General features: G+C 32.4%; 1 protein-coding gene and 1 pseudogene across 1 annotated transcript; both read right to left on the bottom strand.

Moving 5' to 3' along the window:
- Window positions 1-3834: 3834 nt before the first annotated feature.
- On the bottom strand, window positions 3835-4785 carry LOC141507942 (olfactory receptor 52E8-like). The gene has a single exon (XM_074216139.1). The coding sequence runs from the start codon at window positions 4783-4785 to the stop codon at window positions 3835-3837; it is 951 nt and encodes a 316-aa protein (XP_074072240.1).
- A 16878-nt stretch (window positions 4786-21663) lies between these two features.
- Window positions 21664-23557, bottom strand: LOC141507950 (olfactory receptor 52E8-like; annotated as a pseudogene).
- Between the last annotated feature and the right edge of the window lie 1979 nt (window positions 23558-25536).

A 25536-nucleotide genomic window follows, 5' to 3' on the forward strand; every position in this document is an offset into this window, starting at 1 on the left:
TTCATTGAAGTGGTTGTAGGGAAAATTCTGACATGTACTTCTGCTTGCTGTACTATCTTCACTGGTTTTCTGATGGGTTATTTTAAAATTGGAGAATCAGAAAACTAAATAACAAAGTGATGGAAAGAATTACTTGTTTCTTTGATTTTTTTGCCCCTAAATTCTAGCATGGAATAGGATTCAACACAGTAGGTTTTTATTAATCACTTCAGTTTTAGGCCCCCTAGGGAGAAAGCATGCCTACTAATCCCCAAATATCAGTGTCCCACTTCACTCAAGTGTTCATTCAGCTTCTGAAAGTTTAAATTGTCATCAACACAAAACAAAAAAAGTCATGGCTTCCCTCATTTCTGTGTCTCCAATATCTATACAACTGAAGTTCCCTATAAAAACTTGTACTATGTAGTTGGGTTAGCTTTCCTGTTTGCATCAGATAATTTTCATTCAGCTGCTTTAATTAGCCTTGAAGATGGTATCATATTTTCACCAAAATATAATCTTTCTTTCTCCTCTATTTCTCATCTAAATGCTTAGCTCTGTACCTTCTTGATTTTATACAATCACATACATACAAACATGCACATATTAATATCTACTTCATTTGCAATACTCTTCCCAATGTCCCTCTTGGTTTAGTCAACTTAATTGTAAAAGATATGAACTTTCACTGCTGTAGTCAACTGATATATTTTAGCACATCAATTCTTCATGATTCTAATCAATCAAGTAACTAATATTTGTTAAACTGCTACTACTACCTCTCAGACACTGTTTTAAGCACTAGAGGTCATATTTATATCCTAACATCATTGCCAAACTTCCTACATTTTGCATCAAGCTTTCTGTTGTATCTGGTTTAACAGATATTTGAAGACATTTTTATTCTACCTCACTTTTCAATTAAAATTCCTTTTCATCTGATGTGCCAAAACTATAAATTGTTTTGAACACCAGACAGGAGATTAATTTGAGTTTCGTATAGTTAAGTATATATTATTGGAAGAAGTTTGTATCATATTAGAATTTAAAGATGGAGAGAAATTGGATAAATGGAACTGATAATACATTGATAACATTCCAGTCATGGAAAGATGAGGAATGAAGATTTGAGAAGTATGATACAAATAGCATACTCTGTATGACTTTCTTAAGGCACACACTCTTCCATCTTTGCTTTATAATAGATCCAAGAGATAGGAGCCTCTTTAAAGGAGCCAATAGAAGTAGAATGTAATATCCACCCAAGTGTGTGTTCTCCTTTGAAGCAGAAAAAACAAATAATCCATTTTTGATCTCCTTTCTATGTAAATCATGTCGTCTACTTCATTGTTATTACTGAGTTTCTAAAACTTTTATTTATTTAACACAATGGGGTTAGGTAACTTGCCCAAGTTCACATAGCTAGACAATTATTAAGTGTCTGAGGTCCAATCGGAACTCAGGTCCTCCTGACTCCAGGCTCAGTGCTCCATTCCCTGCACCAACTAGCTGCCCACTTTGGTATTACTTCTAATGTGTTCCTCAACAAATTAGCCCTCACAAGTTGCTGTTGTTGTTTTCTTTTTATACCACTGCAAGGCACCATCCAAAATTTTTGCTTTTTATTTTGATGGAGCATCATATTTGCTGATTTTTCTGGCCAATTATTCTCCTGTCCCTATTTTTTATTATAGACAAATGAAAATTTTGAACCTATACAATTTGAACCTAATTCTTGGGAAGCAGAAAAAACTCTTGGGAATGAGGCATTTACCCAGCAAGAAAAATGTGGACTCAGGGCACTAGGTGGTGCAGTGGATAGAGAACCGGCCCTGGAGTCAGGAGTACCTGAGTTCAAATCTGGCCTCAGGCACTTAATAATTACCTAGCTGTGTGGCCTTGGGCAAGAGACTTAACCCCATTGTCTAGCAAAAACCTAAAAAATAAATGTGGACTCTTAGCAGATATCAAATGTTTACTCTACCACTAATATAAGAGGTCTATGCCTCAGATACTTTGTTCTTGGACTGTAAGGACTTGAAGTAGTATCCTACTCTTTCTTTCTCTTTCTTGTATATAACCTGATTCCTGTACCTGTAAAAATATTATTTCTTCAATCCAATTTATGCAAATATATATATATATATATATATATATCACTTAGTATAAGTGACAACTCTTTATATGTCCCTGATCCATCTGACAAATACATATGGTACTTCTTCAACAGACTCATATTACATATTTGCTTACTTCTTTGTATCCTGTATTCTTCAACAAAAGGCATGTTCCATGATTTTAGGAATAGCATTATTTTTACCTTTGCCCCCATTATATCTAGAACAGTGTCATAGTAGGTATGTAATGAATGATTGCAAAATTGTACCCTCTAACATTAGTACTTTAACTATCATATAATTTTTCTTATCTCCTTTAAATTTGCAAATTGGTTTTATTAAGAACAAGAATGAGGGTTTCTATGCTTCAGACAAAATATTCAATATACAAGAATACTATACAATATGACATGATACATTTAAAAGAACTAGATAAATTTTTAGAGTTAGAAGGGGTTAGAGCAGTCATCTAGCCCAACTCATCCCTGAAAAGGATCCCTCTTCTCATAATATCCCCAACAAAACTTGATAGCCACTTGTTAAAGATGGTTAGATTTGAACTCGGCCAATGATGAAGTATTTTGTCAATTTTGATTCTTCAAAATCTGTTGTAGTATTTTGATTTGAATATATGAACTGAATCTTGGCAAACCATTGCTTCTCCATCCTAATAAATGACATTTAACTTAAAGATTTAAAAGAATAATTTTTGCTAAGTAAATTAAAGCACAGAGCTAGAGGATTTCAATAATATAAAATGTTTCAGAAAATGATGTCTTACATATGATTTATCTCTAATTTGTTTTTTACATTTTAGTGTAATAATATCCTTTAATCAGTAGTGTGGACTGTGTGAAGAGATAATGAATTAATATAGAATTGTACCATTTATATAGACAAGAAAGTACATAATGAACCATCTTATTGAACCATATAATTTACCAATAAAAATACTGGCACCTTTTGGCTATATCATTAATGGGAAAAAAACACTGAATTAGGAGTAAAAGGAAACTAGATTCCAATCAAATTCTGTTCTTTGCTATTACTATGACTTTGGAAAACAGGTTCCGTTTTCTATTTTGTAAAACAAGGGCATAAGACATAGTTATTTCTGAGGTTCATTCTACTTCTGAATTCAGTATTTAAATGCTGTCATAAAGATGGTTAGCAAGAGAGTAGGTACTGGCAAATAGTTAACCTTTATGACAGTTATGTGTATTTTGAATGCTATAGTAGAAGTATTATTCCCTATACCTAAAAATCAACTTTTGATATCCATGTTCAAAAACATACATTATACTATAATATATATATATATATACATATGATTTATAAGATATAAAACTTCTGTATACAAAGAAATCATTAAAAAACTTATACTATGGCAACTATAATTTTAACCAATGAATGAATAATTATGGTGTATACCCATCATTCCTGCTCAGCAAGATGGGTAAATAAATAATATAGATCAGAGAATTGGAAAAGTAAAGTAATAAGATAACAAGCTCAATAAATTTAGAGACTTAACCAGTTAGTGATAGGTTTCTTTTTTGATAGCTCTTTTCCATAGGGCTGAATGAGTTCATCATTCCCAAATTTTACCACTAACAATAGAATTAGAATGGCATTTTTTATATAGTCTATTACTGTTAAATTTATAAAAATGTTTTCAATTTAATAAAATTCTGAATAATTTTATTTATTCATTTGAGGTAAAACACAGAAAAACATATCACACAGATGAAAACCAGGATTGCTTAAATAGTCTCAGCACCAGTTCACGAATTTGTTTTGTTCTGATTCCATAGATGATAGGATTAAGTGCAGGAGGTACAACCACGTAAAGATTGGCTAGGATAATGTGGATGTATCTGGGAATATTGTGTCCAAATCTGTGAGTGAGAACAGAGAAAAGGGCTGGGACAAAAAAAGATAAGATCACAAAGATGTGAGAGCCACAGGTATTGAGAGCTTTGAGTTGAGCATCCCTGGATGGGAGGTGAAAGACAGCATGGAGAATCTTCATATAAGAGAGGACAATAAAGAACACATCACCAAATGTCATAGCTATTATAACTAATCCAAATACAATATTAATTTTAATGTTAGCACAAGACAACCGGGCAATACCCATATGTTCACAGTAGGTATGAGGGATGATATGGTGCCCACAGAAGGGTAGCCTCCAGATGAGAAACACCATTGGAAATATCAGAAGAAAGTTAATCAGGATCAAAAGTGATAGAATGATACCAATGGTTCTGTTGGTCAGTATCATATTATATCGAAGGGGATGGCAGATGGCCACATAACGATCAAAAGCCATGGTCACAAGCACAAAAGTCTCCATAACAGTGAAGATATGAATGAAGAACATCTGGGTAACACAACTCCCAAAGCTAATCTCTCTCTGGTTAAGCCAGAAGATTCCCAACATTTTGGGGATGGTGGAAGTGGATAAGCCCAAGTCAATTGTTGACAACATGGCTAGAAAATAGAACATTGGTTGGTGGAGGCTGCGTTCAGCATGAATCACAAAAAGGATTGTGAGGTTTCCAAAGAGAGCAATCAGATACACAGAGAAGAAAGGAAAGCCAATCCAGATGTGCATCTCTTCTAATCCTGGAATTCCCAGTAAAAGGAAGAACAATGGGTGAAACTGTGTGTCATTGGAAGGGTTCATCTTGCCAAGCATTAGCTCTTTAGAATGCCACTTTTTTCTTTTTTATTCTGCAATCTTGGGAATAAAAAAATATTTCATGAGTATTATTTCAAACATGATGAGATTATACAGATGGTATCTGCTTATTATCTTTCTGGAAATGTTCTGCTAACCAACAACCTATAGTTCAAAAGGTGAAATAACCAGATGATCAGCAAACACAATCTGTTTATCTATTAGGCAAGAGCACCATTTGAATCTATTCAAATAGGGACCTAAAATCTCATTCTGTTAGAGACATTTTTTGATTCTCCTTAAGGAAAATATTTTTTCCTAAGGATTAAAATTTCCCAAGGTGGAGTGGGTTCTCTCTGAATAATTTTGATTGTTCATTTCAGATAAAGTACTGAAAAAATATTAATTTAATTTTTTCATGCCACATGAATGAAAACCAGGCTTGTTTAAATAGTTTCTGTACCACTTCATGGATCTGTTTTGTTCTGATTCTGTTAGGGAGAGTTTTTGATTCTCTATAAGGAAAAATATTTTTTCTCTAAGAATTAAAATTTCCCCAAATAGAATGGGTTATCTCTGAATAATTTTATGTCTCTGAATAATGTTGAATTCTGCATTCACTGAACAAGATTAAGGAGGAATGGAAATAATTATATATAAGATTTTTCTGTGAGAGATTTCCTATTAAAGTGTGATTCAAACTATATGATTTCAGATTCTTTAAAACTATTTTCCCTGCTCACTGCATCCATATTTTTGGGGGGTTCCAAAATTGTTTAATATTCCCATTTAATTGGAGGAAGGTCCCTTAGACAACTTAATAAACTACGATGAAATTTAGCTAATCTTCATGCTTTTGTTGCTTTCCATTTTTTCTCTTCTCTTCAATCTAGTAAAGAAAGCATACTATTCTTATCAACATTGAATAAAGACATCCTTGGGGTTAATGTCTGTAAATGTCTTACTTTATCATAGTCTAAGAATTTTTCAGATCATAAAGCAGAAGAATTCTCTACACTTCATCTGCATTTTCTCCCCTTTTTTAAAATTTTTTAAAAATTAAATTTTCTTTTATTTTCTCACTTTAAATTACACTTTGCCGCATCCAACCTAACTGTGGAAATTTAAAACTGGTTTAGTTGATCAGGATTTCATTTTTCTCAATTGGGGCAAAATGGATTTTTGATCCCATTCTCTAGCAAGTTTGAATCATTTAGAAGAGAAAAGAGAGCAAACGCAAATATTTATTTAAGTCATATGGACCCTACCATTCTAAATCTGGGCTATGCAGAAGGCTTGATTAGAAGCCAGAGTCTAATCACTCCCTCCTTTTTTGTCACCTAATCTCCTGAGGCAAATGAGTTTTCCACAAAGGCAACCTGAAATTTTTCATATCATTCATTACAGAAGGAACTGGTCAGTTCACAAAGGGTCTCTCTCTGATGAGCTCCTTGCTTCCTATGATCTTCCATATTAGAAAAGTAATACGTGAAATTTTTTTTCTCAGTGGTAAGAAAAGGTGACTCCCATTGCTCTTTTAATTTAATTCTTTCATAAGAAGTGTAAACCTGGAACCTTTTTAATTGTTCCTAACTAAAAGGAGCATTCATTTTCTCTTCCATAAGCCTTCCTGTGACTGACCACTAATTTAATTTTCCCTCTTATCTTCATTCAGAGGCCCTTTTCTGAAATGGCAGAAGTAAGATATTGTCTGGATAGTCTCATTTCTTTAGGCCATCCAAGAAATTTGGAATATTAGGAAATTTTTAGTTTCCTCGATTTAGCCCCTGTGCTAATGATTTTGGTACTGGTGAACAAGATAGGATTTGAAGGAGATCTCTGCTCTTTAAGTGCAGGGTTGGGAAAGTTTTATTGTAGAACCATTGTGTTCCTATTCTCAGTTATATTTCTTTTTCTAACTCATTCCCTTAGTCCACCCATCTGCTGAATCTCTGCCCCACAGAGATCACATTCTTATCTCCAGATACAGTCACTCACTAACTCAACTGTAAAGAATTTACCATGATTCACTACACTTCCAAGCCCCCCCCCCCCCCCCCCCGCCTTTGGTTTCTTCCTCTAGCCTTTCTTTGTCTGATTCCTTATTTATGACCTAGACCTCCACATTTCTACAAAGATTATCTCATTAATAAGTCAGATAATAATAGGCATCATCTTCTCTCAATCTGTGTAGACCCTAGCTTATCCTTCTTATGGAATAATAGTTTAGTTCCTATGATTCAGATACTTGTCTTTATTTTTTCTTTCTTTAAAGTTAGTACCTTTGGTAACCTGAATCTTCTTAAATCTCTAAACTAGTAAGAAATAGACTTACCAGCTGCTTTGAGAATGAGTAATACTCTCCCAGGGAAAGGATTCTATGGCTCTCACATCTCTGACTTCTCTTTGATTTTTCTGCACAACTGGGAAAGGTTTATATTGATATTGAAATGCTTTCTTTCATTCTTTCCTGCCTAAAAATTTACATAATGAGGATCCCCTGTGTCTTCAGTGTTCTTGACTTCAATATTTTTAGTCCCTGGACACAGAAATAATGACAAGGAAAGGAGAATGCTTTTGTGGTCATATATTCCCTATAAGTTAATGGGATTTATTGATAACTAGAGACATTTTCTTCTACACTGCCTCTAGACCATAGTTTGTCTATTATTTCCAATTCCAGTGAAATTAATCCTCCATTTATTGGTGAATAGTGATGTATTAATCGTGGAAGAAAAGACATTATTTTAAATGTTATTACTCTAGCAAATTATATAATCACATTGGAAGAAAATAGAATATTGGACATATTGTCCTGGACCATACCAAAGTTGATCTTAGATAGTAAGGTATGCACAGTCATAAAGGTCCTATTGTGAGGGGGTCAATATATCATATGGATGGGTTGGAAATAGCATTTCAGGATACTTCCAGATAGGTTCACAAAAATGTTAAGAAAGCAAGTAAGAAAGAATGCAATAATATCTGGAATCAGAGGGAAAGTAAGATTATGGAGAGATCAAAGGAGAGGAAGACCATGTAATAACTGAGCTACAAGGCAATATAGATTAAGTGAAATAACATAGTTCCATCAACTCTCTTAGATAAATACTGGGGACAAGAGACCCATTAGGAAATAATGAAAAACAAGTTTTCTAAGGATCCAGAATCAATTGAATGAGACAGACAGATTAAATGCTGGTATAGTTTCCACTTGAGATCAGAAAGCTAAATCTTGGACTTAAATCACAAAAAATATTTTTCTTTCAGAGTCAAGAAAGAGATGACAGATCTGCTGTTTATACTCAGTGTTCCACACAACCCTTACCATACACTAATTCAGTTTAAACATCTATTAAACACCTATTATGAACCAGATACTATCCTAAGCTCTGGAGATGCAAATAGTTAAAGGAAAGCTGGTCATTGCCCTCAAAGAACTTAAATTATAATAGTTAAAATAATAATTTCAGTAAAATAAAATAGCAGTAAATCCACACAAATCATCATTCCTATATAAAAGCACAGAACCCTGGCGGAAAAGATAGTAAGAGATACCCCATTTAAAATACTTTTAGACAATATAAAATACATGGTCCCAAATATGCTAAAACAAACCCAGGAATTCTGTGAAAAAATTATTTTAAAATCTTTTTATATAAATAAAATAAAATTTAAATATTAAATATTAGTTATTGATGGGTAGGTGAAGTCAAAATAATAAAAAATGACAATTTTACCTAAACTAATACATATGTGTGTGTGTGTGTGTGTGTGTATAGCCATCTCAGCTAACGTATCATAAGTTTATTTTACTTAGAAATAAATAAAAACAAAATCCATTTGGAAGAGCAAAAGATCAAAAGTATCAATAATGAAAAAATATAAAGGAAGGCATTTTAGTAGTAGAAAAATTGAGTAGAGTGAGATATTAATGACATCTGGGTTGCAAACACAGATGATTAAACGCTTGGTGTTTTCCTTGATGTTTATAGGGAAGTTAAGAAGGGAGAAGGATTTGAGGGGAAAAGATAATGTTTTATGTTTAGTTTAAGACATCTACAATCTATCTCTTTCTAGGTATCTAATAGGAAGTTGGAGATATGAGACTAGAGTAGGATAAGTAGATTTGAAAATTATTAGTGTAGAAGTGACAATGAAATCCTTGTAAGATAATGAGATTCTTAAATGAAATAGAATAGAGAGAGAAGTGAGCATGATTCAGGATAGAGGCTTTGGGATACCAATGGCCAGCAGGTATGATTTGGATAGAGATTGAAAACAAGCGGTCAGATCAGGAGGTGGGGAATCAGAAGACATTGATGTTTTGAAAACTAAAGAGAAGAGAGTTTGAAGGATAAGAGGATAATCAATAGTGTCAAAAAGTTTTAAGGAATTCAGGAATGATGAGAATTAGAGAGAAGAGAATTAAATGTTGCATTGACAAAATCATTGGTAACTTTAGATGGAGTAGTATCAGTTGAATGATAAAGTCAGAAGTCCAATTGTAGAGATTTAAGAGAAAAGTAAGAGGGAAGGAATTGGTCATTGACCAACCATCTGAAAGAATTGAGCCATAAATATAGTATAGTGATTGATGGATGTATGGATTGATGGATAAAGTGAGAGATTTTGGAGTCTGGAAGCAAATTGGACATATTTTAACCAATAAAGAAGTAGCCAGTAAACAGAGATTGAAGTGAGATAGGGCAATCTTCTGTTAGAGACAAGATGGAATGAAGTGATAGAGGGAATAAGGATTTCAGAGAAGACAGTAGCAGAAGATAACTGGGCAATATGAGTTAAAGGGAAGAAAAAAAGTGAGCAAATGACTTCAATATTTATTAGTAAAATATGAGGCAATTTCCTTAACAGGGTTGGGGTGGTTAATCTTAGGACATTTTAAGGAAAAGGTTTGGAACAGTTACTATGGCAAATAGGATAGCTAATTAATTAGAAAGATATAAAAATTCCTGGTTAGAAGCTGTATGGGCCCAGTTACAGATTGTGTAACATGAATCTGTTGTGAACACAACAGGCACAATTAGTAAAGCACAATCAGTTTTAATAAGCGATCAAGGGACTTAAGTAAAGAGAAAATTGTACAGTTTGAACTGTTGTTTTATTTTTTAAGATAATTTTTTCATCTCCTGAATAATTGATTTGGAACTTTATGTTCTATGTTCAGAAGTTCTGGGAAGTTTTCTTGTGTTATAGTGTGGAATAGTTTTGATTTATTCTTTTGGAGCAATTACACTAAGTTTTCTCCATGCATCCAGCCTTCAAGATCAATATTCTATGCTTGTATGAAGATTATGTGTTCTTTGATTGTTATTGGTTTTTTAATTAATCTTTTCAAATTATATTTCACTTTTTTGTATTTGCATTCCTAATTTATTTTGTATCTTTAGTGAGATTTACTACCTTGGATTCAAGCTTTTCTATTGTTTTTTATTCTTTTTCACTGGTTTTGTTTTGTTTTTGATTACTCACCTTTGTCATAATATACCTGCCCTTCTCGTTTATTTCCCACTCCCCCGTTCTTGTTTTTTTGACTTTTGCCTACCCTTTCTTCCATGTGGGTCATACCATGCTTTCACAATGATTATTTATGTGTTAAATTAATCAAGAAAATGCTAATGCAGACTCTTTATTTATTTATGCATTTTTAACATATTTTATTTTTCCTGTTCCATGTTATGAAAGTTTTTCAACATTCATTCACATGCATGTGCACATTTTTACATTACATAATTTCCTTCTACCTTCCTTTCTTATTCCCATCCCCTCAGTGGTGAACAGTCTGGTGACTGTTATATAAAATTTGCATTTAACATGTTTACAGATTAGTCATTTCTTGGTCTGAAGAATTAGGATTAAGGGAAAAGAAAGAAAACCACAAAACAGGAAAGAAATACATAATAGAAAAATTTAAAAAGTGAATGCAGTGTTCATTCAGATTCTGTAGCATTTTGTTTTGTTTTGTTTTGCTTTTGTTTCTCTGCATAATGACAGCATTTTCCATAGCTGGTCTCCTAGTGTTGTCCTAGCTGTCTAAATTGATAAGAGGAACTGTATCCATCAAGGTTGATCAATTCACAATGTTATTGTTAATGTGTACATTGTTCTTCTGGTTCTGCTCTCTTCACTCAGCATCGGTTCCTGGTAATTCATTCCTTGCTTCTCTAGAGTCCAACCATTCATGGTTTCTTATAGAACTTTACTACTCCCTACCATTCATATGCCATAACTTGATCAACCATTCCACAATTTATGAACATCCCCTGAATTTCTAATTCTCTGACATTACAACAAGTGTTGCTATGAATATATTGGAAGATGTGGGGCTTTTCTCATTTTTTAAAATGATTTCTTCTGGATATAAGACTAGTACTGGTATTGCTGGGTCAAAGAGTATGATCAGTTTTATTGCTCTTTGGGCATAATTCCATATTGTTCTCCAGAATGGATGGATCAGTTCGCAATTCTACCAGCACTGCATTAATATCCCAATCCTTCAATGTCCAAATCCTCCAACCTCTCCACTATTGATTGTTTTCCTTTTTGTCATCTTTGTCAATCTGCTAAGTGTGAGATGGAAACTCATAGTTTTAATTTGCATTTCTGAAATCAATAATGATTTGGAGCATTTTTATATCATTATATAAAGCTTAATTTCTTCTTTTGAAAACTGTACATATCCTTTGATCATATATCAATTGGGGAATGAGTTGAAACCTTGAAGCCTTTGATACAATTCTCTATATATTCAGGAAATGAGACCTTTATCAGAACCCCTCACTGTGATGATTGCTTCCCAGTTTTATTTTACTTCTAATTTAGATATTATTTGTTTTACTATTGCAAAAAACATTTTAATTTAATATAGTCAAAATCATCCATTATTTGAAATTTATAATGTACTCTAGTTCTTGCTTGGCTCCCCTTTCCATAGATCTGACAGATAAGAGTATTTCTTGGTCTGTTAACTGGGCTATGGTTTTGCACTTTATTTCTAAATTTTATACCCATTATTTCATTTAGTACTTTATTTAGTATTTAATATTTATTTGTACCCATTATACTATTTATTTATTTAGTCTATATCTAGTTTTTGTCAACCTAACTTCAAGTTTTCCCTAATAATTTTTGACAAATAGTGAGTTCTTATCTTATGTCTTTGGGTTTAAAAAACAGTAGATCACTGTACTCCTTTATCAGTATTTCTTTTGAACCTTTCCTAATTCACTGATCCATTGCTCTATTTCTTAACCAGTGGTAGTTTTGGTAACTGCCACTTTATAGTAAAGTTTTAGATCTGTAGAATATGGCCACCTTCTTTCCCCCTTTTTTTCATCAGTTTGCTTGATATTCTTGAACTTTTGTTGCTCCAGAAGAATTTTGTTGCTATTTTTTCTAGCTCAGCAAAATAGTGATTTGGTAGTTTGGTTGCTATGGCATTGAATAATTAATTATAAGAATTGCAATTTTTATTGTATTAGCTTGATCTAATCAAGAATAATTTACATTTTTCCAATTGTTTAGATCTGACTTTTTTGGTGGGAGAAGTGTTCTATAATCATGTTCATACAGTTTCTGGGTTTGTCTTGGGAGGTAGATTCCCAAGTATTTTGTGTTATTTGCAGTTATGTTAAATGAAATTTCTCTTTCTATCTCTTGCTCTTGGACTTTGTTTACATATGTATATATATATATATATATATTATATTATATGAATGCTGAAGATTTATGTGATTTTATTTTATTTCTTGCTACTTTGCTGAATTTGTTAATTGTTTCAAGTAGTTTTTTAGATGATTTGCTTGGGTTGTCAAAATGTACCATCATATCATTTGCAAAGAATGAAAGCTTTGCTTCCTCCTTGTCAATTCTGATTCCTCCAATTTCTTTTCTTCTCATTGCTAAAGCTAACATTTCTAATACTATATTGAATAGTAATGATGATTATGAATATCTTATTTTACCTCAGATCTTATTGAACTGCTTCTAGTTCATTCCTATTATATATAATATTTATTTATGATTTTAGACAGATACTGTTTATTATTTTTGAGGAAAACTCCTTTATTCCTACACTTTCTAATTTTTTTTAATAGCAATGGATTTATTTTGTCAAAGACTTTTTCAGGATCTATTGAGGACATCATACAATTTCTCTTTGTTTTGTTATTGATATGTTCAATTATGTTGAGTCTTTTCCTAATTTTGGATCATCTCTGCCTACCTGGAATAAATCTTACTTGAGCATAATGTATTATTCTAGTAATAATTTCCTGTAATCTCTTTACTAAAATTTTATTTAAGATTTTTGCATCAATGTTCATTAGGGAAATTGGTTTATAATTTTCTTTTTCTGTTTCAGTTCTTCCTTGTTTAGGTATCAGCATCATATTGGTGTCATAAATCTGGCAGAACTCCTATTTAAAAAATTTATGAAGAATTAGAATTAATTGTTCCTTAAATATTTGTTAAAATTCAGTTGTAAATCCATCTGGATCTAGTAACATTTTTAGGGCATTTGTTTGTGGTTTCTTCAATTTCTTTTTCTGAAATGGGGTTCGTATTTCATTTCCTCTTCTGTTACTTTGAGTAAATTGTATTTTTGTAAATGCTCATCTATTTCACTCAGATTATCAAATTTCTTGGCATACAGTTTGGTACATTAGTTACAAATTATCACTTAAAAATTCCTTCTCTTTGGTGGTTAATTTACTCTTTTCATTTTCAATACTAGTAATCTGGTTTTCTTTCTTTTTAAAAATCAGATTAACCAAAGTTTCTCTATTTTGTTAGTTTTTTCATAAAACTCTTAGTTTTATTTATTAGATAAATGGTTTTCTTGCCTTCAATTTTATTAATCTCTCCCTTGACTTTCAGAATTTCTAATTTGGAATTCAAGTGAGGATCTTTAACTTGTGCTTTTCTAGCTTTTTTTTTAAAGGTTTTTGTAAAGCAATGGGGTTCAGTGGCTTGCTGAAGGCCACAGAGCTACGTCATTATTAAATATCTGAGGCCAGATTTGAACTCAAGTCCTTGTGACTCCAAGGCCAGGGCTCTATCCAGTGAGCCACCAAGCTGCCCCATTTTTCTAGGATTTTTAAAATTGCATACCCAATTCATTGATCTTTGTTCCCCTCTATTTTATTATGAGCATTTAGAGATTTAAAATTTCTCCCCAAAACTACTTTGGGTGCATCCCATAAATTTTGCTATGATATCTTGTTTTTATCCTTTTTTTGATGAAACAATTGATTATTTTTATGACTTGTTGTATGATCCACTCATTCTTTAAAATTAAGTTATTTAATTTCCAATTAATTTTTGGTTTATCCTTCCATGGTCCTTCATTACATGCTATTTTCCATGCATCTTGATCTAAAAAGTATGCATCTATTATTTATGTCTTTCTATGTTTGATTGTAAGGTTTTTATGACCTAACACACGGTCACTTTTAGAATAGGTTCCATGTATTGTAGAGAAAAATGTATATTCTTTTCTATTCCCATTGTTTTCTCCACAGACCTATCATATCTAAGTTTTCTAAGATTTTATTCACCTTCTTAACTTCCTTCTTGTTCACTTTGTGGTTAGATTTATCTAGTTCTGAGAGAGGGAGGCTAAGGACTCCCACTATTAAAGTTTTGTTGTCTATGTCTCTGTGTAATTCACTCAGCTTATCCTCTAAGAGTTTGGATGTTATACCACTAGGTACATGCATGGTTAATAATGATATACCTTTATTGCCTTTGATGCATTTTAAGAAATTGTTGTTTCCTTCCTTATCCCTTTTATTATGATCTATTTTTGCTTTTGCTTTGTCTGAGATCAGGATTGCTATCCCTGTTTTTTTCCTTTGATTGAAGCATAATATATTATGCTCCAGTCTTCTATCTTTACCCTATGTGTATTTCTCTGCTTCAAATATGTTTCTTGTAAACGACATACTGCAGGACTCTCATTTTTAATTCATTCTACTATCAACTTCTGTTTTATATGAGATGAATCCCATTCACATTTACAATTAAGATTTCTAATTCTTCATTTCCCTCAATGCCATCTTTCTCTAGTTATACTTTTCTCTTTCCTTTTCTCTTATTCCTGGCACCAATGTTTTACTCCCTTTCCCATTTAAGTTTTCTTTTAAATTTTAACTTTATTTCCCCTTTTATTCAGTCCCTTCTTGTCTTTTCTTTCCCTCCCCACCCCCACTTCCCTATGGAGTAGGATGAATTTTTAAACCCAAGTGGGAATATAACTCATTCCCTTTCTGGGTCAAATCTATTAAACGGAATTTACTCAGTGTTAACATCCTCCTTTCTTTCCCTCTACTATAATAAGTCTTTGTGCCTCTTCACCTGGTGTTAATAATCCACTATTGCCTAACTTTCTCCTTTTTATGTATTTATTGCTTTAATTCTGTCTTGTACATACTCCTTTTATCTGACCTGATAGAAGTATTATCAATCAGAGTACTATCAGTAAGATTACCATTAATCAAAGGTTGATTAATTGATTACTTTATTGCTTCATAAGTTTAAAATACTATCAATCAAACTACAAAGGTTGATTGATTTATTGCTTGATTGACTGATAAACAGCATTGCCTCATAGTCACAAAGTACCTTCCCCTCTTCTGTCCTAATAGAAATACACTTCTATTCTTTTCATTTTTTTTTTGATTTTTTTTTGTTTTTAAGGGGTTTTTTGCAAGACAATGGGGTTAAGTTAAGTGGCTTGCCCAAGGCGCACAGCTAGGATTAGAACTCAGGTACTTCTGACTCTAGGCCTGGTGCTCTATCCACTGTGCCACCTAACCACAGGCTTTTTCATTTTTTAAAAAAAGATTTTATTATTTTGAGTTTTATAATTTTCCCCTAATCTTTCTTCCCTCCCCCCACCTCCCAACAGAAGGCAATTTGACAGTCTTTACATTGTTTCTATGGTATACATTGATCCAAATTTAATATGATGAGAGAGAAATCATTGTTTCCTGAAAAAGATGAAAGACTTAATGGATTGCTTACAGTCCAATCCCCCATCCCATCTTCTGAAAATATAATAAAAATATGGTTCAATGTAAAAGGAAAACTAAGATTCAAGTTAAAAAAACTGAAAAGTGAAATGTAAATTTTGACTTACTAGGTTGAATAGCTAAAATAGCATAGAAAATTAGGTTATACAACTCTATTCAACATGAACTATCAAGGGGGGAAATGAATCTAAAATAAATAAATGACTGTTCTTTTTTAAAATTAAAAAATGTGGAATGTAACATGAAACATGATATATCAAAGCATTGGTTCCCCTAAATATATTTCATACAAGTGGACAAAAGCAAATAATATTAAAAAGTCGGTCCAAATTAGATAAACTAATTTCAAATAAAAGAGGTGTCACATAATAGTATCTGAGAAATTGAATATCAAATGAATCTAAAAAAAAGATGTAAATATTTTGATACATTATGTTAAAAAAGAAAATAGAGATATGTAATAGTTATTAATTTATGTGAAATTATAAATGGCAATTAATGAGGATGCTACAAAGCCTGACACAAAATAGAAATATTATAGTAATGTAGTAGATCTATCTCAATATTCTAAAGTCAAAATATGAAATCAAAAGCATAACTAGTATTAAATTACCAGTCACAGTTCCTTAATGAATTAGAATTCTAGTAGAGACAATTAAATATAGACAGAACATGGAAAATATTTCCAAATATACTTAGGCACTTTTATAAGAATAGGAAAATTGATAATCGTCTAAGTCATGGAAAACTATGTTGTTGTATTTCAATAAAGTGAGAACTAAATAATATTATAGAATAATTTAACAACATAATAGTATTGAAGCAATTCAATGGCACAGTGAATAGAGTATTGCATCTAGTCATCAAAACCTGAGATCAGATTCTATCTCATATTTGTTAGCTGTATGACTTTGTGCAAATTGTACAAGTTCTCTTTTCTTTTCTTTTTTTTTTTTGTTTTATTTAATCATTTCAGACAGATACTGAAGTGGTTTGCTACTTTCTCCTCAGCTCATTTAACAGTTGAAGAAACTCAGGCTAAAGGGATGAATTGACTTTCCCAGCTAGTAAATGTCTAATGCCAGATTTGAATTCAGATTTTCTTGTCTTTTGACTTGATGCTCTACCCACTATACTATCCACCTGTCCTTTCCTGAGTTTACTTCATTGAAAATGAGAGATAATAATAGTCCCTACCTCACAGGGTTGTTGTGAGGATTATATGAGTTAATATTTGTAAAGTGCTTAGCACAGTGCCTCTCATAGAGTAGGTGCTATATAAATACTAGCTATTATTACTATAATATCAAAAGTTATAAAACTAAATGGAACATAGTCATATACAAAGTAGGCATTAATGAGAGCAGAGACTGGGACTGCTCACACCTTATGCTTCTGAAATTTTGTCCTCAAACCCAGATAAACAGATTAATTGCTTTACTGCTAAACTTGTATCTCTATGATTTTAAGAGAACAAAGGGAAGGACTCTAGCATGTTGGATAGAATCCTTTTTTTTAGGGTTTTTTTTGCAAGGCAAATGGAGTTAAGTGGCTTGCCCAAGTCCACACAGCCCAGATTTGAACCCAGGTACTCCTGACTCCAGGGCCAGTGATTTATCCACTGTACCAGCTAGCCGCCCGATAGAATATGTCTTGAAAAAAAGTAAAGAAGATAAGAATCACAGGATGCAAAAATATAGATGAGCAGTTATCTACATAATAATGGAATAATCTATACCAATAAGATCAGAGATAAATTTGAAGAATTTCCTTTATCACAAGCTGAGGGTTGCAAAGAACTTATTACAATTTCACAAGACTTTACATTTGACTATTCTAAATTCCATTTATTATTCATGTTGTCATCTGTACTGATTTCTTTGATACATTTCTTGAGTAATTTCAGTCTTATTTTTTCTTCTTCCCAAAGGAATTCATCTTTTACCACTCCTCATGAATTAAGGGCCCTTTCAAACATTTTCACATGATGCAATATTCATTAGACACTGTGTTCCCTTTCACGCTGACCTTATCACTGAACCTCTTCATGCTAAGACTCCATATTGCAGAAGGGTGTCCTATGAACTTATGGATAAGAAATCATCATCAAAGTCTCTTCTATATTTGAGCTTAACTAATAATTTAATTTTATAAAATGAATATTTTTGTTTCTCACTATACCTGACATATGACATCTAGGTACCATAATTAGATATAGAACACCAGTCCTGGAGTAAGGAAGACTCATCTTCATGAGTTCAAATTTGGTTTCAGATACTTGTGACACTGGTCATCACTCAATCCATTTGCCTCAGTTTCCTTATCTGTAAAGTGACCTTGAGAAGGAAGTGTCAAACCAGTCCAGTATCTTTGCCAAGAAAACTTCAAATAATGTCATGAACAGTCTCTCATGACAGAAACAACTGAACAACAACTGCAAAATTAGCTTTTCCTTCCATTGAAACTAGAGGATAAGATTAGTATTTTACAAAGGTGTGCTTCTGCTGTTGTTTTTTTTCATTTCTATTTCTTCAACCAGCTCCTCTGTGTTGGTAAGAATTAGGTCCAGAATAACAGTCTTTCATTACTTCCTCCACCTTCTGAAAGATTAAATTATCATCAACAGAAAACAAAAATGTGTTGGCTGCTCTTATTTCCATGGTCACAATGTCTGGATAATTTAAGTCCCCCCATAATAAATATACTATGCATATGTCTAAACTTTCCAGTTTATTTCAGGAAATTTTCATTCAACAGCTTCTTTAGTTAACCTGGAAGATGGTAACATATTCTCTCACTCTCTCTCTCTCTCTCTCTCTCTCTCTCTCTCTCTCTCTCTCTCACACACACACACACACACACACACACACACACATATATATAAACTTCATTTCTCCTCTATTCCTCAGCACAATGCTTGTCTCTGAACTGTTTTGATTTAATGAAATTAACACACAGATGCATTAATATCTTCTTCATTTTCAATAACATTTTCAATACCCCTTTCAGTCAATTTGAAATGAGGTATAATTTTTATTTCTACAGTCTAATGATATGTTTTGACACATCAAATCTTTATGATTTCAATCATCAATTAACTAATATTTATTGAGAAACCTCTATCTGTCAGACAATGTATTAATTGCCAGAGATCATATTTACTTCCTACAACCATTATTAACATTCCTATATGTTGTATCAGTTTCTTTTTGTCTTGTTTAAGAACTGTATGTGGACAGCATTATTCCACTCAACTACTTTTCAATTAAAATCCCTTTCCATTTGATCTTCCAGACCTTAAATTGCTTTGAATTCAGCAGGATGCATATTAATTTGAGATTCATGTAGTCAAGTATGTGTTATTGGAAGAAGATTTATCAAATTAGAATTTAAAGATAGAGAGGAACTGGATAAATGAAATTGGTTTTATAGTAATCACATTCTGGTCAGGGAAAGATGAGGAATAAAGGTTTGAGAATAAGTATGATCAAAAACACAACCTATGTGATTTACTTAAGGCACCCCTTCTATCTCTTCTTCATAGCAAGAGGTAGTAATATTTTTAAAGGAATCAACATAAATTGAATATAATATCCACCTAGTGTATGTTTTCCATTGGAGCAGCAAAAGAATCCATTTCTGATCTTCTTGGAAAAACCATGTCTTTTCCTTCTTTTCTATTACTTCTACTTTGCTTTTCAATGTATTAAACCCTACAAACTTTGGGAGGAGTTTTGTTTGTTGCTTTTTCTTTCTCTCCCTACAAAGCATCATATATAAATTTGTATGTTTTACTTTGATGAGACCTCACATTTGCTTATTTTTGACAGGTTACTCTCCTGCTTCAATTTACTATTAAAGAAAACTGAAAACTATAGACCTGATCAATTTGAAGCAGGTTTCTGGGAAGAGAGCTATCACTTGGAAATGAAGTATTTACCTGACAAGAAAAATACAGACTATTAGCAGATATCAAATAGTTATTAATGAAACAAGAAGAAAATATCTCAGCTATTATGTTTGTGGAATCCATATTTTAAAAACTGCAAATGTGAGGATTTGAAGGAGCTTCCTATTCTCTCTTCTGTATATACTATCTGATTCATGAACCTGTAAAATTATTTCTTCTTCAATTCAACTTATCCAAATCTATAACTTCATTAAGCACTTAATGTAGGTGACAGTTTATATTATCCTGATTGTGCTGATAAATTCACATGACACTTCTTTAGACATACTCATTTTTACTTATTGACTTACTTCTTTGGAGTCTGTATTCATCAATAAAAGTCATACTCTATGATTTGAGGAATATTTTTATTTTTTCTTTGCAGTCATTATGTCTAGAACAGAGCATGTGGTAGATTTTTAATAAATGTTTGTGAAATTGAATTATGGCACTCTTTCCAACACTCTTACTTTTTGTTATTCCACTGCTAGTTTGCTTATATCTTTTAAACCTACAAATGACATACTTTTATTAAGATGAAGAATAAGGATTTTCATACTTCAGACCATATATTCAATATAGAGAGTGCCATGTAATATAAGATATTATATTTAAAAGAACTAGAGAATATTTTAAATTATAAGGGATCACAATAGTCTTTTAGCCTATATCATTCCATAATATCCCCAACAAAACTTTATAGACACTTGTTAAGGATGGTATTGTAGAAATAGCTTATGTGTTAGGTTTGGACTGGTCAAATACTGAGCTGTTTTGTCAATCCCTAGTACTTATGTGATTCTTTGAAATATATTGTAGTATTTTAATTTGAATATGTGAGCTGAATCTTGGCAACTCCTCCTTTTCCAGTCTAAAATATGAACATTTAATTTGAAGTTTTAGAAGGATTTTTTTACTTAGTTAATTAACTCATAGAGTTAGAGGATTTCAATGACATAAAAAGTTTCAGAAAATAATGATGTCTTACCTATGTTTATGTCTAATTTCCTTTTATATTTTTAAGTGAATGTTAGGAGATGTTGAATTAATATATATGATTTGCATAATTTATTTAGAACAGGGGGCACATAATGGAACACTTCATCCAACCATGCATTATATTAATCAGAAAACTGGTCCAGAAAGGTGGATATATCATGAATGAAAAAAAGCACTAGATTCCAATTAGGCTATGCTACTTGCTATTGCTGTGACTTTGGAGAACAGGTTCAATTTTCTTATTTGTAAAACAAGGCCATAAGGCAAAATTATTTCCAAGATTAATTCTAGGCCTGAATTCTATGACTATTTAAATGATCTGATAATGGTGGTGTAACAGGAGATTTGGCACTGGCAAGTAATATCCATAATGCTAGCCATGTCCTTTGAGTATTATATTATTAGTAATATCCCCTGTAACTAAAAACCATTGTTTGATATCCACATTCAAACAACACACACTATATATAAGAATTATAAGATAGATGAGTTCTATGTACAAATAAATCATAAAAAACAACTATACTATGCCAAACTTTCTTATAGTCAATGGAAGAATCATCATAGTGTATGCCAGTCATTTCTGCTCTGGAAGATAGGTATGAAAGATTCCTGAATATAGATTAGAGGAATGATAAAGTCATGGAATAAGATGATAAACTTAGTAAGTTTATCTTGGAATGATAGTCATTTTCCTTAGTGCTGAATCAATTCATTATTCCCAGATTTACCACTGCCCAACCATAGTATTAGAATGGCTTGTCTAGATTGTCTATCACTCTAATATATGTTAACTACACTTTCTATTTAATAAAATTCTGAATAACAGCATTTGTTCATTTCAAATAAAGGGTAGGAAAAATATAAATTAATTTATTCTTTTCACATAGATGAAAACGTGGTTTTCTTAAATAGTCTCAGCACCAGTTCATAAATTGGTTTTGTTCTGATTCCATAAAGGATAGGATTAAGTGCAGGAGGTACAACCGCATAAAGATTGGCCAAAAGGATGTGAATGTGTCCAGGGATATTATGTCCAAATCTGTGAGTGAGAACAGAGAAGAGGGCAGGACCCAAGAAGGATAATATCACAAAGATGTGGGAACCACAGGTATTGAGAGCTCTGAGCTGAGCATCCCTGGATGGGAGGTGAAAGACAGCATAAAGAATCTTCATATAAGAGACAGTAATCAAGATCACATTGCCAAATATCATAGCTATAACTAATCCAAAATACAATGTTAATTTTGATATTAACACAAGACAACCGGGCAATACCCATATGCTCACAGTAAGTGTGGGGGATGATATGGTGCCCACAGAAGGGCAGCCTTAGAATGAGAAACACCATTGGAAATATCAGAAGGAAATTAATTAGGATCAAAATTACTAGAATGATAGCAATGACTCTGTTGGTTAGTATCATAGTATACTGAAGAGGGTAGCAGATGTCAACATAGCGATCAAAAGCCATGGTCACTAGCACAAAAGTCTCCATAGCAGTGAAGATATGAATGAAGAACATCTGGGTAACACAACTCCCAAAGCTAATCTCTTTCTGGTTAATCCAGAAGATTCCCAACATTTGGGGGATGGTGGAAATGGATAGTCCCAAATCAACTGTTGACAACATGGCCAGAAAATAGAACATTAGTTGGTCGAGGCTGCATTGAGTACAAATCACAAAAAGGATAGTGAGATTGCCAAAGAGAGCAATCAGATACACAGAGCAGAAAGGAAAACCAATCCAGATGTGCATCACTTCTAATCTTGGAATTTCCAGTAAAAGGAAGAATGTGGGGTGAAACTGAATGTTATTGGAAGGGAGTGTCTTGCCAACAATTTGTTCTTAAAAATACCACTTTTTTTCTGTAATCTGTAGAATAAAAAAATATTTCATGACTATTAGTTTCAACCTGATTTACTTACACATATAATACAATATCTTCCTTCCAATGTTCCATCCAATAAACAATCTGTATTTCATAGGTGAAATAACCATATGATCAGGGACAATCTATGTATCTTTTAGATATGAATCTATTCAAGGAAGGCCCTAAAACTCCAGCTGCCAAGAGACATTTTTTAATTCCCTATAATATTAAGAATCTAAAATAAGTATTTCTCAAAGTGCAGTGAATTATGTCAGGCAATGATGAATTCTGCATCACCAAACAAGAGCAAAGTGGAAAGCAGATAATCATATATAAGAATTTGTATGAGATATTTCCTACAAAAGTATGATTTAATTTGTGTATTCTCACACTCTCTTAATCTGTTTTCCTTGTTCACGGTATTTCTTTTTGTTTTTGATCCATAAAACTGTTTTGCATTCCCATTTGATTGGAAGGTCCCTTAGACAGCTTACAAATTAACTTAGAAAATCTTTATACTAGTGCTACTTTCCATTTTTCCCTTCCCAGTATGTTTCTCTTCTCTCCAAACTAGTAAAGGATACTAACCTTTTAAGCCTTGAATGAAGACATCCTCGGTGGAAATGCCTATAAATATCTTACCAACTACCACTTTGGTTTTCAAAAGATAACCAATAGAATACTGTTCTCTTTCTGTCCTCCCCCTTTATGTGCAGTTTCTCCCTTCAAATAACACTTTGCAGAAGCCTGCCCAGTATGGAAATTTGAAGTCAGTTTAACTGATCAGAATTTTATTTTCCAAAATTGGTTAATTTATCCCAATTTAATCCCATTATCCACAAGATTTGAGAAAATATAAATAGTTATTTATTTAACTTTATACTCACATTGGACCCTGCCATTCTAAATCTGGGCTATGAAGATGGCTTACAAAACTGAGGGCTTATCATCATTCAAGATTAGAAGATAGAGCTCAGTTAGTCCTTCTTCCTTTCTTTTCAACTCTTACTACTATGTCCTGAGAAAGATTTCCAAAAAGGCCAGAAATCATTCAGATCACTCATCAGAGGGAATTGGTCAGTTCATATAGGGTCTCTCTCTGTTAAGCTTTTTGCTTATTCTGAACACCCATATTAGAGTACATTGTAAATTTTGGGGTCAGGTAATTAGAAAAGGTGGTTCCTATTGCCTTGTTTTTTCTTTTCTGTTTTTTTTTTTTTGGATGGGTGGTGATATATAAAAAGATATGTAATCTGGAGACTTTTTAATTGTTCCTAACCAAAGGCAAATATTCATTTTGTACTCCATAAGCCTTGCTATAGCCTATATTGATTTAACATTCTTTCTTAACCCCATATTTGACCTTTCCTGGACTGGATGAAGTAAGATGTTCTCTAGATAATCTCATCATTATAATACTTGTGCAATACCTTAAAATATTTGGAAATTTTTAGATCACTAAAATTAGTCCCTTCCCTAATGAAGTTGTAACTGGCAAACAAGTTAGTATTTGAAGGAGATAGATGCTCTGTGAGTGTGGGGTTGGGGGGAAAAGGTATTATTGTAGAATGGCATAGGTTTCAACACAGTATGTATTTATTAATAACTTCAATCTTAAGCCCCCCATGAAGAAATCGTGCCTACTCATCTGACTTTTCTGACTTTTGATAATAAATTGGAAATTTTTTAACATCTTTGGGAAAAAGTTTTTTTTTCTTAATCTTAAAAACAATGGGTTGTACTTAGAAACCACTAAAGTTACTTTTAATTCTAACACTATCATGTTATTATCTTTGACCATATTTTTTCCAGGAAGTCTCAAATTTTCAGACACCGTGGAATTGAGAGAGTTTTACATTGATAATTGTCTTGGTTTCAAGGGAGAAAAGGATGATTCCTAAGTTGTATCTGGTGAAGTATAAAAACATATTTTTTCCCCATCAGGCAATCTCAGAAAAACATTGATTCAATATGCAACTTAAGTGGGTGAGTCTGATTTTATTTTCAGAGGTATTGTGAGTTAGCAGAAAAAAAGGAGAGAAAATGTATTACTCTAAAGTTCTACCTGAGCAAGGAAGCAGATTCACCAGAGAAACAAATACAGGTAATCACATTCCAGTCAGAAATAGAATTTGAATGTTATGCTAAGACTTTCAGCACCTACAAATGAATTAAAAAAGCCTTCCTGAAAGCTCAGACAATTCATTCCTAGTGACAGCAAGAAGCTTTCCTGGTAGTTAAGACAGAGAAAATAAGCAAAAATGAATACATTAAAATCTACATGATAAATTATCATAGTCAGAAACAAATGGTAGAATTGCTTCTTATTTACAACAGTTCCACCCAATTTTCTCCATAGTAAACCTCAAATTTTCTTCTGCCAATTCTCCTCCTCACCACAGAATAGAGAAGAAATTACTAATCCTAATAAAAATGCCTAAAACAAGATTATAATGTCCAGTCATTAGTGTCCTTGAATGAAAAATAACAATGACTTATATGGTTATGAAATTTTGAATATTTTTCGTTAGTTTCAAAAAGCTTTTATTGGTGGCTCCCCTAAAGGCAAAATATCAGAAAACAGAAAATTATCCACTGCAGAGACATCATTTTGTAATAAAGAAATAGTATCTTTATCCCTTTCTTTCCCACTAGTATACATACTTTCATCTTATTATGACAATTAAGAGCAGTTTTCCATGTCCAATACATGGCTTGTTTAAAAAGGCACCCATTAATTATGACTGTCCACCAGTGCAGTTTCTTTCTCCATAGTCTCAACCACAGGCTGTAACATAATTAGAAAGCTCCTTTGCTCAATCTAGTAAAAATATTTTAACTGTATCCTGCTTTCCTCCTATCTGTTAGAAAGATACGAATC

The sequence above is a fragment of the Macrotis lagotis genome, chromosome 1 (genome assembly GCF_037893015.1).
Source record: "Macrotis lagotis isolate mMagLag1 chromosome 1, bilby.v1.9.chrom.fasta, whole genome shotgun sequence".
Lineage (NCBI taxonomy): Eukaryota > Metazoa > Chordata > Mammalia > Peramelemorphia > Peramelidae > Macrotis > Macrotis lagotis.